The sequence below is a fragment of the Hermetia illucens genome, chromosome 4, assembly GCF_905115235.1.
Source record: "Hermetia illucens chromosome 4, iHerIll2.2.curated.20191125, whole genome shotgun sequence".
Lineage (NCBI taxonomy): Eukaryota > Metazoa > Arthropoda > Insecta > Diptera > Stratiomyidae > Hermetia > Hermetia illucens.
The window spans coordinates 41,427,188-41,440,818 of record NC_051852.1 but is presented as its reverse complement, the minus strand read 5'-3'; the positions used below and the strand labels follow the sequence as shown (position 1 = coordinate 41,440,818).

Here is a 13,631-nt window from a genome sequence, read left to right as displayed (position 1 = left end):
TTCAACATTAGCATTGTATTTAGATTTTTGGAATTTCAATGGCAGATATACTTGGATACGTAATGTTAAGTTTCTTGATTTCCCAGTGAAATTTATGAATTTCGTAGGAAGTTTTCCATTTGGAGAAAGGAAGGACTGTCGCCAGGTAACGAGATAATTCCATTCTATTTCGGATAAAGAATTTAAGTTGAAGAATAGACTTGAAAGGAGTTAATTTGAGGAAATACCCCTTGCTTCGTTTCACTCTATAAATTCCCTTTCATTGTAAATACACTCAAGGGAAGTTAACGGAACATTCCACAGCTTTTTATTGTTTCAATTAACGTCAGTAATGATTTAAGCGAGTCAGTGCCACGGAGGACTCCTGGTGAATGTATCGTAAGTTGTATTGAGGGAGGCACTATCCCGTCAGACTAACTTGACAACAGCACGTGAGTGGAAGACATAGCAAATAGCAGTGTCGTATCCAATTAATCTCTCTATTGGATAGAATATCACCTAAAATTAGGGAAGGTGAAAATAATTGGATAATTGCCAATGCTTGAGTTTCATTTTGATTTGGATAGTTTAGGGTAGGTGTCAAAGGAGGACTCAAATAATCTTTTTAAACGGTGGAGTGGGGGAGTTATCTGAAGAAAAACTGAAGAATCAACTTAGTAGTGTGTTCGTAGGGTAGGTAGATATCAGGGGCCGCTTTGAGGAGCCCAATTAGTGCCATGATGCGCCGTTTTGATGTCACAAACTCCTAAATCCGTGACTGCTATTATAAGAGCAGGGAGGCAGAGTCTAGCCGGCTCAGATCTTCAGAGTCAGCCCGTACCATTCACAAAGGAAAGCAGCTCTCCCACCCCGCAGCTAGAAACATCACTGAGGTCTCCAAAGAATGGTTTACCCAGTTCCCGTAGCCTGAATCTAGCTAGAACTGGGCAATCCTGATGGTCCGCCCCCCTTCTTCGCAGCTTCGGCAACGCGAACTGTAGGATGCGCCGAGTCTGGCGGCAATGTCCCCTATGGGCCAGTGCCCCGTGCAGACCGCCGTAATCTTGAATGCATTTGCACGCGTCGGGCACAGGAGCTCTCGCGATCGGGCCAAATCCTCCTTGATCTAGGGTAGGTAGTAAGTCTTCGCCATCTTAGGCCCGCGGCTATTAAGTAGTGTAAGTAGATTCCGCCCTTGACAGTCGCCAGCGAGACACCAAGTGTACCTGCCAAAGGACTGCCAAGAGCAGAGCCCCGCCTGGCCAATCCGTCAGCCCCCTCTGTTCCTATGCTCGGGAACCCAGACGAGGGTGATCTTGAACGTGCCGCCCAGACTGTTCAGTGCGTTTCTGCATTGCCCCACCTGCTTGGAGGATGTCCTCATTGAGTACAAGGCCTTAATGACCGCTTCGTTGTCGGTCGGAATGGCTTTGTTACGCTTGGGGCTCAAATCATGCTCCAGATATAGACACTGACGAAACCTGGTAAACCATACGACTCGGATACACTGTGTGTATTCGAGAAAACCCCCGCGTCGACTCCACAGACCATATTTGATCCATCGATAACAAATACTGTGTCACAACCTTCCAACACGTCGCCGATCTTCGACTCTGCCCTGGTTGGAAAGTCCACAGCAAAGTTTCTCGTGATATTCAGCTTGTGTGTGTCCGGGGGAATGCCGAGTTTTCCCGAGGTACTTCGTCTAGGATGTTACTGTGGCTGTAGCGCTCCCCTATCCAGCATCCGGACTCACGTAGTCTGACGGCACTGCACGCTACAGCGTATTTCATGAGGAGGTCTAGAGGGGAGGAGATGTAGGAGTACATTGAGAACATCTGCCGGACAGGACTGCAAAGCCCCAGTAACGCCTGCAGTCGCAATCCTATTAAGGTTCGTTCTATTGTACGTTTTACTCAAAGCCTGCCACCATAAAATAGGGCCGTACGTCAGGATTGAACGCACCACAGCGGTAAATATGCAGAGTGTGTTCATAGTACCTTCATTAATAAATCATCCGACTACTCGATGTACTATGGTACACAACCACAAAACATATCCTTCCTGTGAATTCAGCAATGGTTTCAATTAGGGACTATCCGCATTGTAATTGAGGAAAAAGACACATTGCGGATAGGAAGCTGTGCGCCAATGAATTAGATGGGACAACCATACAGATGTACAGAAAGGCACTTTTGGCTTTTGGTAGTGAACAAGCAGAATGCTAGCCGCCAATACTTCTCAATTTTGAAAAAAGAGTGTTTGAATTAGAATACATCACTTGCAGGAATATCGATAGTAATGATGCAGAAGGATACTTTGATGGATGGACCCTAGTCGACGCAAGTAAATATATCAACGACAATACCTGAGAGGAACAAGTCGCAGCAGGCATTTCATGAGAAGGAACTTGAACCATCCAGAATAGGTTTCTCAATTCCAAGGACTTTTCCCAAAAAAAAGATTTTTATTAAAAAATAAGGACCCCCAACATTTTAAAGATACTTAACCCGACAGTAGGAGCTAACTTAAACTAAAGATATGCATAGAGGCCTAAACTAATAAGATATGATTCTTGGATAACGTTGACATGGCATTTGGAATGTCTAATCGTTTTGAGAGAAGAGAGGGCATGACGGAGGGACAGGATAGGGTCTGGGATCGCGAAGAGAATTGGTCAGAAACGATGTTAGTCGCTATATGGAGGAACGTATTAGAAATAGGAGTGGCGACCCGTGTAAAAGATTAATCTACTTTTCCTGTCAAACAGACGGTTATGGCCGTTGTAGTGAATAAGGACCCGCGGGAGGAATTTTTTCCCGCCGGTCTCAATCCTCCCATCATCTTTCCAAGAACTTCGCCGCCTATCCACCCTAACCCTTTTAGACAATCACAAACATCCATGACTGTAGACGGAATTCGAACCCTGGGCACGACGCCGCGATCGTGAAACTAACGCCCCAATAATCTCGGCAATCGCACCATCTATGCTGTAGTTAAATTAGGTTGGTGAAGAGTACATAATTCATATTTTATTGAAAGATGTAGCTGTATTTTCTATGACAACACTGTATCAATTTTGACGAGTAAGAACGCATTGGAAAGGTGGCATGTCATAGGTCATTTTACGTGAAGAAACTCCATTGTTGTGATCAACCGTTTAGAAGTTGTTCCATCTTGAAAATAAACGTGTCGTGCCAAGAAATTCGTGATAATTTGAAGTTTTATTTCCCGCAAGACAAGAATGCGTCGCAGGCCCGTCAGAACATCCACGAAATTTTTGATGACGATGCTGTAACAACACGTATAGCACAATGATGGTTGAAGCGATTTCGTTCGGAAAATTTCAACGAACTAATGGATAAGTGCTTCAAAATTCACATGCGAGATTGCTCAGGAGTTAAACAATGATCACATAACTGTTTTAAATTATTTTCAGTTCACTAGATTGGTCAAGAAGCTCGATAAGTGAGTGTGCAAGAACTAAGGGCAAAAAATTTAAACGACCCAATTTTTGCATGCAATTAACTCTTGAGAAGTTGAAAACCAACTGTTGAAATCATTGGTCACTGAGAATGAAAAATGTGCAGCAAAAGAGGTCGTGGAAAAAGTGATCAGAAACCCCAAAAAGAGTTGCGAAACCAGGTTTGACGAATTGGAAGATGATGCTCTGTGTGTTTTCGAACTACTGCTCCAGCCAGCCAAAACTATTGACTTCGATCTGTCAATAATTAACGAAACTAACCAAAGTAGTTAAGGAAAAGCGATCAGAACCAAAACCCGTGGCGTCTTCTCCCAACTGAACAACGCAAGGCCACACACATCTTCGGTCACTCGACAAAAACTGGGGGATTTTAGCTATTGAACCATTCTCTGTATAGCTCTATCTATACACCTTCAGATTATTATTTATTCTGGTCTCTTGAAAACTCTTCACGGGGAAAGAAATTGAATTCAAAATTCCAATATATATGGTTACCATCTACCCCTTCGTGTGGGGTATAACGCGCCAAGCACACCGACACGCCAACGCCCGAAGGTCTCTGAAATGCGCTTCAGCCCCCGCAAGGCTTCCGAAGATGCATGCACTCCTACTGTTTTGCATCAAGTGCTCTTAAGGCGATCCACTAGTTGACCATCTTAAGACAGTAGATTCTACTGCATAGCATATCCAGAAATGCAATTGTTACCCCTCGTTAATGTGTGACCTAGCCACTGCCAGTACCCTCACCAGCAAAGAAACAACACTAGCAGATAACAGTCTAGATTTGATCTTGATATTGAGACAACTGCATTTCCAGATTTAAGACTGGGCAGCGGAAGTGAATTTAGCGTTTTTAATGCATTGAGCGACATACAGCTGCTATTGGATATACAAATTGATCGCCGCCTTCGATATTCCGCCCATTATCGCAGATAGGGAGAGTATAATAATCCATCAGACTGAGACTCAACTTGTCAATCTTTCTAAATCCAGAGCCATTTGGCCAAGGTCGATGTCCCGGTGAGAGAGCAAACAGCTGTCATCAGCGTAGTCCAGGTGCTTGTAGAAAGATGTCATACTCCATTGAGGACGTAGAAGACCTCCGGATAGGGCAGCATGAAGAACGTCACCAATAGCAAGAAGAAATAATATTGGTGACAAAATGCAGCCCTGTGGGATTTCGCTTTAAACCTCAAATTACTTTGAGATTTTATCTCAATTCAGCACGTAACATTTTGCGCCCTCATATGCCGCTTTGATAAGAGCTATTAGTTTCTCTGGAAGATCCCTCCTATCGAAAACTTTCTCGAAAGCGATAAAAACCAGGTGAAGCGAAGATCCATACTCAGCGCACTGTTCCAAAATGAGTCGGGGATGTTAATGTGGTCAATACAGGAGAATCCAGAACACAAATCAGCCTACACTCTGTCGATCAAGCCTTGGGATGTTGTTTGATGAATTTCAAGATCATTTTAGCTATTATCTTTGCGACAGTGCACAGCACGCAGATATACCTGCAATTGTCACACTCGAAACGAGTGCCCTTCTTTTGAATCCCAACGATCATCTTCTTCGTATATTGTCTGGTACAGGTCTCTGATTCCCAACATTTCCGTACGAGTGGAGGTAGGTAATCTGCGATTACTGCATAATAAATGACTCTGCGAAGCGACCGTTAAGCTCAGCAGCTTTATTCCGTTTGAGCACATTGATGGCCGAAAGGTTTCTCTTTTGCTTGGACGAACAGTCCGTATCCTCTTGTTACCGTGAATAGCCATTTCATCAACAAGAGGCGCAACTTCATTAGATATGATAAAGTTAAGAACCGTAGTGAAGTGTTCCTTCCACCTCTTCAGCTGCTTGTTACCATGGAGATGGAGTCGATTGTTGACGTCCTTCACAAAACCATCGAGTGATTTGCGACGACATGTAAGTTCTCCCGTAATGCGGTATATTCTTCTGAAATCATTTTGTTCTGTAGCATCTTCCGTTTGCCTGACCAACGCAGTAACAAATCGCCTTTTGTCACGCCGCGCACTGTTGAACTTCCGGAATTTCGCAATCCTTTCCGTTCATCGATCGGCTTTCGCGATTCCGCATTCAGCCAGATGGATGGAGTTGATGGAAGCTGCAGAAATACATAAAGTCCCCATCATTGTCGTTACATTCCTCAAGACCGTGTTTGTCCATCAAATGCTAGAACAAGATGTTGTTAGAGCCTATTTTGGCATTCAGATCACCCACCTCGATCACAATGTTCTTATACCTTTGCAAAGCCTCTCCTGAACTATGTCCAATTACTCGTATAAAGCATTCTTCTCTACTCCAGAAGTTTCCGTTAGCGCATAGCGCTGTACAATTGTGATGCTTTTTAACCTGGACTAGAATCTTCCAGCCAGAAGTCTGTTAGGACCCGGTTCCCAGGTCAAAAAACAGCCCACCACTGGATTCGCATCTATAGCTCTCCCACTGTTGAACGACAGCTAGACCATACAAGCAGTCGATGTTGAAGTTGGGTCGCAGCTCTGCAACCCTGCGCGAAGTGACGGTCACAACACGCAAGCGAACGTAAGCCATCATCAGATGGTGATCCCTTTCGAAGCCGATGTCAATGCCTCTCTTGCTACGCACATGCATCATTACGAGAAGCAGGGAAGACTTTGACTGTATTCTTAAGCCACAACCCACATGGCGATCAGTGATGCTATCCGAAGAGCTATCTAGTGATCCTTTGCAACTTCTAGTAGGGAAAACACCACCTTCAGCCTCCTACAACCTTTCTCAATATCTTTCAAAATATTTCGTGAGGAAGAAATTGGACGACATGTACTTATCTCTAACGTGATTTTAGTGAGAAAACCTGAGGTCTTGAGACGGGAATGCTGTAATGATGCATGGAGGTAGGAGGAGCTTACATCAACAAAATGATGGCAGTTTCTCTCTCAGAATTTTCAAAATAAACCCAATATAATCTGTATTCTGCTAGCGCCTATCAGTATCACATTATTTTCTCTCTTTTAACTAACCTTTAACTTCCTGGAGCATAACAGACTTCTCCAAAATTTGATCTGTATACTCTCATCAGTACACATACACAGAAACCAATAATAAAATAAAATCATCAATCAACACAAAATTTTTAATTTATTTTGAAAATAAATTTATAATTTAAATTGGCACAGTTTCAATGAAACGATTGGCAGAAAATGGATTCTTAGTACAAAACATGAAATGTCGGTCAAGCAACCCCGCATGCTGTCCTTAATTCTAGTAAACGCTTCCAGATACTCCTGGCCCATATGAGTATCCTGCTCCTGCGCCCACACCAGCATAGCCATTCACTGGATAGTTGCTGTAAGTATTGTATCGGTTGTAAGTGTATGGGTAGCTTCCACCGAAGCGGGAGTATCCACTGTATCCGGCTCCAGAGTATCCATTGTAGCCAGTGTTATAGCCTTTAAAAAATAAAGAATATAAAAGATATTTAATGGATAGAAATGTAATTGAAAAATGGGGAATTATATCAAATAAAGATTGGAGACAATCTAGGATATGAAGGAGGACAGGATATTTTACAAGAAGTCGATTTCACTTTTCACAATAAACTAATCGAAGCCTTTCGATATTTCACTCACCAAGTCCAATAACGCGATTACTAGGATATCCTGAATAACCACTGTATCCACCATAGGCTGGATTATAAGGCAAAGCACCTCCACTGTATCCTACAGCCGGATTGTATCCCAAACCTGCGTTATATCCTACGCCGTTATAACCTAAACCTGCATTATATCCTCCATAATATCCGGCTCCGCCATTGTATCCAATAGCTGGGTTATACGCTGGATTATTATATGCGGATGCAGCCCCATAGTATCCTAGTGGCTGTTCGTATCCATAACCAGCTCCAGTTGGATATCCTCCGGCATACACTCCACGTTTTTCCTGTTTCTTCAGTGTAGATGGCGACGATGATTCCACTGCAAGTTCCAAGCTTTGTGGTACTGCTTCCTCAGCATTTGCTATTACTGCGCATAGCAAGACACTCAAAGCCTGGAATAATTGGCACAAAATTAGATATCCACAGAGTCCTTTATAGTCAATTTTTCACTTACTAAAACTTTCATGTTTGAATAGATATTCCTTCACAAGACTGTACTGAATAAAAAAGATCGAAACGAACTGATGAAGATCTCTAAGAACACAATATTTATATATTCGATCGGAAGCTCAAAAGATACTCGCTCCCACTCAGTTTAGCATAATATATTTTGCATGCAGTTTGTCTATGATTTTCCCACAGTGCTGGATTAGTCACCCTGTAGATTACATAGTAGCCGCAGTAGTTACAAATGTATGACTCGCCCGACAACAGCACGACTTAGGTCGCCTTTTAGACTAGCCCCAGAGCCAGCTTAGAAGTCAAATTTATTATGCAATCAAACAATAAACACCTTTTTTTCCACAAATTAGTAAATACGTGGCCATTAGGTACCCCACAATGTACCTTGCGTTTGCAATATGTGTCCACAGGTTACAAATTTCCATTTCAATTGGTCTGGCGAAGAAAACAAATTACAATGTCCCAAGAAAGATCGTCTTCTAAGTGAGCGTTGTATCTTTTTCGCCAACATGTAAACGATCGATATCGTCAAACAATGAATGAATTGTATTTTTCAAAAAGTTGCTAATTGGCTTCTTCGGCACAAAAGCGACACGAGACAGTAAATTTCGAAGGTAAATTATGGCAAAAAATATCTGAAGGTATTGGTTTTTAGGTTAGATTATTTACGCAATGCTAGGAGATCTGATCGAAAGAGCCATCAGGCCTGAGATTTGTTGCACCTGCTTTTATTTGAGGAAACTAGGCCATTATTTGACTTTTCAATGAGAGTAAAATGCATTTGGATCATTGCAAAATTTCTATATTGAATTATTAGCTAAAAAGGAGCAACGCCTCTAATTGAAATTACATTACCCTTTAGCATCCTCCTAGATCCTGGTATATGGATTCTCCCATATTCTCTTCAGTTAGCATTTATCTAGAAACATTTCAGTCTATACAGCAGAAATCTTAACGCACTCTTCAACTCTCACCATTCGCAGTGACTGAATACCTAAATTTTGTCCATAGGATGACCCACTCCTGCCTTATTTAAAAAAAAAAACCTCATCCTTTAGGTGAAAGAACCTACAACCTGGAAATGAAGCTTCATTGCCACTACTGTGAGTATTACTCCAGTGGTCACCCTTAGTCAAATCAATGCCCCGTTTCAAGCGTACGTATAACCTCCGGTGACAAGCTCGGCTCGTAAGGATCTGCCGATATTTTTAGAGATGTGTCAAAGATTTTTGGATTTCTCCCTTTTTCTTGCTCCCAGTCCGATCCCAAATTACTTTCATTTATCTTATTCAACTCGTTCGTCAAAAATATCCGCGAATGTAAATCTTACATGAGACAGCTCAATATGCATTCACGAGCTCCCATATTCTTTAAATGAACGTTCTTTAACTACAGTAACTGACGTTCTTCCTTCGAAATTCCGAACCTTCTCCGTCCTATGTACACTAATTAAATTTGTTAAAGGTTTTATAAGCAACTTTGTCACTTCTGACATCCTTCCGCAGCCGATAATATAATAATGATCATCTTTGGCGTGAGAATCCAATTGAATCAGGTCCTTGAGGCGTGTCAGAGCACTTCATTCAAATCCGCAACAGTCCACTGCAGGACTACAATACAATCAAGGAGGAAATGTGATCAGCATTGCGCTCGTCCGTGATTATTACCCTGATTTGACTCAAGTACTCAGTCATAGTTGAGTCGACTGGTATTCGACATCCAGTCAACCTGCCACCAATCAGATTGGAACCGCGAAATTCCGCCACTCGCATCTGATTCAAAGTCAAAAGATTTAGATAAATTGAGGTGAACCCTTCCTAGTGGTATAATGCCTTATAGTGGTTCCACGGGACAAGCGGCAAATGATTTTAATTGGCAAAAATGCACAGTGTACCATACCCGCGAAAGTATTTTTTGAAGATTTTCATATCTTTAAAAAAAAGACCTGTGAGAAATTAACGGATCCTCCACCTGAGACAACCTCAGGTAACGAATTAAAGCATATATATGTGCAGCTGCTTGCACGTCTTTGCATATCCAAAAGAGAGAAGGAATAGAAAACAGAACTTACTGTGATATGGCTTTAAATCGAAGTGCTGATGATTTGTGGGGGTGGACGGGTCGCTGGTTCATGCCTTGTTAGCATAGACGAAAGGATAGTTAAGAGGACTGCTATATACCACTTTATTAAACTATCTAAGCGAGAACGCGAGGAAATTCTCTCAAAACCGTGGAAGCAGCGACATCCGCCTCAACTTTTGCTAAAGCGAAAAGGCCCCCCAAAAAAGTCAAGGCATGACCTAAGTTTGAACCGGTTAAAGAGTTGACCAATAAAAGGATAATACATCATGAATCGATTATCATCTTCAGAAAAGGTAGCTTGATATACGCCAACATTCTTCGAAAAAGAAAATTGGACTCTGGGCTGATACCTGGGGTTTTGATTCGGAACTAAAAAAGGCACACGCCAGGCATGTCCCCAGAACGCCAGCCTAAGGTAGAGCCGAAAATCACCACTATTGAGAAAAAACCAAAATGAGGCAGTCATCTGCAATACTCTAGAAATATAGTCGGAGCTACTAAGGCTGCACAACCTGACAGTTAAGGGGTTCAGGAAGGTAAATGGGGTATTTAAAACTGAAACGATAAGTTTACCGGCGAAATCAGATTTCAAACTGCAGGCACTTGCTGGATCGTGAGCTGCTGTCCAGTAAACCTATGATCTCAAAGGGGGCCATAATCTGCAAACGTTACCGCAGTGACAGCAACTGAAAGATATCACTAGCAAGCAACAGTATGGGTTTGTGGAAACAAAGCCTCTCGAAAAATTATAGAGTTCCCCAATGTGTGATCCATCAGGACAAAAATAACTGGCGTTCACATCTTCAATAGTTATACTCCTCCAAACCCAACCTGACCATATGAGGAGATGTTAAATGTCTGGGTTTCGGATGTGAGGAGTTGAAATTCCCAGAATCATAGCTGGTCATTTTGACACTTTAGCCATGGCATGGAACATTAGAGCTAGAGACAACAGGGACACTCTCCTGCTCAAGCATTTCAAGGAAGTAGATACGGTGCAAGCAAACACCAGACAGGCATTTACTTTTCGAGGACTCGGGCACAATAGTCGACCTAGCATTCGTGAATGCCATATTATCTGAGGGATAGTCTAATAGAATAGTGGGCATTATACTGAGAGCAATCACCAAGTAATTTGCCTTCAAATCAGCCATGCGAAAGCCTTTTTGCAAAATGTTATCGGGTTGGTGCTTTGAGTGGAATGGGGTTAGGAGGACATGATCTTGAAAGTGTAACTGCAGAAAATCCATAACGAATGCAAATACTCACAAATAAACGGCCAAACTCTCGGTGGATGAATGGCATCGTTGAGCTGCCTGGCTGTATGCCTTCTAGCAGGAAACTTTTGCCAGCGAGTCAGGATTTCAGTAGAAGATAGAAAGTATGTGCCATTCTTTGGAGATCGTACTCACCAACACGTAAAAATACTTAGGAAAGCGTTGCGTGGAGACAGATTTGAATCCCTGAGGCAGCAAGCAGAATTTTTTTTTTGGGGACTAAACACTACCGCTGATCTTTCCGCATCTTTTTCTCAATATAAGATATAGATCTTTTGTCGTACGAGAAAGGAGATCGTAAGAAATATAAAACAGCAGTGAATATATTCACTGTACCTAAACTAATCGCGAAGGAACTTGTGGAAAGTTGTAAAAAAATTGGAGATGAAAAACTTCCGCATTAAGATGCCATTCGTAACAAAACCATCAAGCATAATGTAATCTGGCTTTTTGGTATGCTCTTTAAGATGGTCTAGATAGTAAGTTAGGCCATACATACTTATCATATATTTCAATCAACGCATCCTAGTTACGCAATTGGTCTGGTGTTGAGCTTATCTCAAAAGGTGCATTAAGAACTGTCAAAAATTGATATCCATAGTTGTTCTGTTAAAGTCTCCCAGAGGAACAACTGGTACGAATCGAGTCAGGGAGCTACAAAACTCAGTACTGAGTCCTTTCCTGTACGCGATGTACAATGGAGTTCTTTTTCTTTCAGTAATGAATGAAACTACGATAATAGGTTTTACGGATGACTGGGCTGTAAATGCTGGCGTGAACGTGAGGATTTTGAATACGCTGAAGAAACCATCATCATCAACGACGCAACAACCGGTATCCGGTCTAGGCCTGCCATCCATCCATCCATCCAGACATCCCGGTTTTGCACCGAGGTCCTCCAATTCGATATCGCTTTATCTTAGGCAGGGTCTGCCTCGTCTTCTTTTTCTACTATAGATATTGCCCTTATAGACTTTCCGGGCTGTATCACCTTCATCCATACGGATTAAGTGACCCGCCCACCGTAACCTATTGAGCCGGATTTTATCCACAATCTGACGGTCATGGTATCGCTCATAGATTTCGTCGTTATATAGGCTACGGAATCGTCCATCCTCATGTAGAGGGCCAAAAATTCTTCGGAGGATTCTTTTCTCGAACGCGGCCAAGAGTTCACAATTTTTCTTGCTAAGAACCAAAGTCTCCGAGGAATATATGAGACTGGCAAGATCATTGTCTTGTACAGTAAGAGCGTTGACCCTATAGTGAGAAGTATCCGGCGAAACATTTTTTGTAAGCTGAAATAGGTTCTGTTGGCTGACAACAACCGTGCGCGGATTTCATCATCGTAGCTTTTATCGGTTGTGATTTTCGACCCTAGATAGGAGAAATTATCAACGGTCTCAAAGTTGCATTCTCCTATCTTTATTCTTCCCGTTTGACCAGTGCGGTTTGATGTTGTTCCATCATCATCATGAAAATGTAGCTAGAGGTGTTGGTGCTTCGTCTACCGAAACTAAAGGCAGATGCGGTCTTAATCCCAAACTGTTTGAAAAACAATGCTGTTAGCATTCTGGTTGGTGGCGACGGTACCCTTTAAGTAGATCAACGCAAAACTAAATTTTAAGGACACCTGAATTATACATCTAGGAAGGCGGCTGTATCTTAGTAGCCAAGATACAGCTGCATATTAGTCATGTTGAAATTGAGTCTCATCTCCTGTCTGTTGGAAGCACTAACTTGTGAGTGTATTCAGAGAACTGTCATTCTCACTTATCGCTTGGTCGTGCTAAACGGGTACAGTATTTTTTTAATCCAACTTTAGCGGGGTTTACGTTAATTATTTCAACAATTATTTCGATAGATCTACTGACACTATTGACGATTAGATTTTAATTTGCCAACTCGAAAGTCCTAGTAACAATTTGGTATCCACCTGGAGTTTTTCGAATGAAAGGCAGATTTCTTGATCAATTAAACAAGGAATGTTAACAAAATTTAGGCCACCAATGAAAGTACGTTTAACTCTATTGCAAATCAAATTTTAGGCCTCATTTTAGATGATAATCAGAGAACCTAAACGACTAATAATTTTACAGAGAGCTGAGAACCCATATGACCGCTGCAAATGGAAGTTGGTGTAGTTTTCCGTTCCTTAGTGTGTGTGGGAAGTAAGGGTTGTCACTGCTTGAAACTCATTCTATACAAAGTATCAACCGAACTTAGAGGCTTAGTAATTTTTTTGAACTTGGGAATGTTGGAGATTAATCATAGTTCGAATAAATAAATAATTTAAAAAGCAGACCGAATAACAGGTTCCAAGTTCTCCAAATATAAGGTAAATTAAGCTCCACCCTATTCCAGTGAAATGGTGGGTCATCGTGCTACATAAAAAAAAATGTAATAGAGATAATAGCCTTTGGTCCTGGATATAATAAAACTAATCCCTCCAAAGAGGACGAAAAGGAAATGTCTAGTGTTAATCAACAAAGAGTAGGCCGAATTCAATTCTGGGTCCTCCTAGGTCAACTGCATTAGTACCCTGTGGTTTATGATGAAACATTGCATTAAATGTAGACCTTTCTTTTGCTTGTTTTCAGTTAATTTTAAGTAAGTTTCAAACAGCACTAACAGGGTGGACACTGTCATTAAACTTTATAGAAGGGAGGTTCCAAACAGGAGCTTT

At 41.8% G+C, this 13,631-nt stretch overlaps 1 protein-coding gene across 1 annotated transcript; it reads right to left on the bottom strand.

The window, feature by feature from the left end:
• Positions 1-6,584: 6,584 nt before the first annotated feature.
• Positions 6,585-7,730, bottom strand: LOC119654590 (prisilkin-39-like). The gene is made up of 3 exons (XM_038060051.1): positions 7,579-7,730; positions 7,099-7,516; positions 6,585-6,918 (listed from the first exon to the last, which is right to left on the bottom strand). The coding sequence occupies exons 1-3, from the start codon at positions 7,588-7,590 to the stop codon at positions 6,731-6,733; spliced, it is 618 nt and encodes a 205-aa protein (XP_037915979.1). The 5' UTR covers positions 7,591-7,730; the 3' UTR covers positions 6,585-6,730.
• Between the last annotated feature and the right edge of the window lie 5,901 nt (positions 7,731-13,631).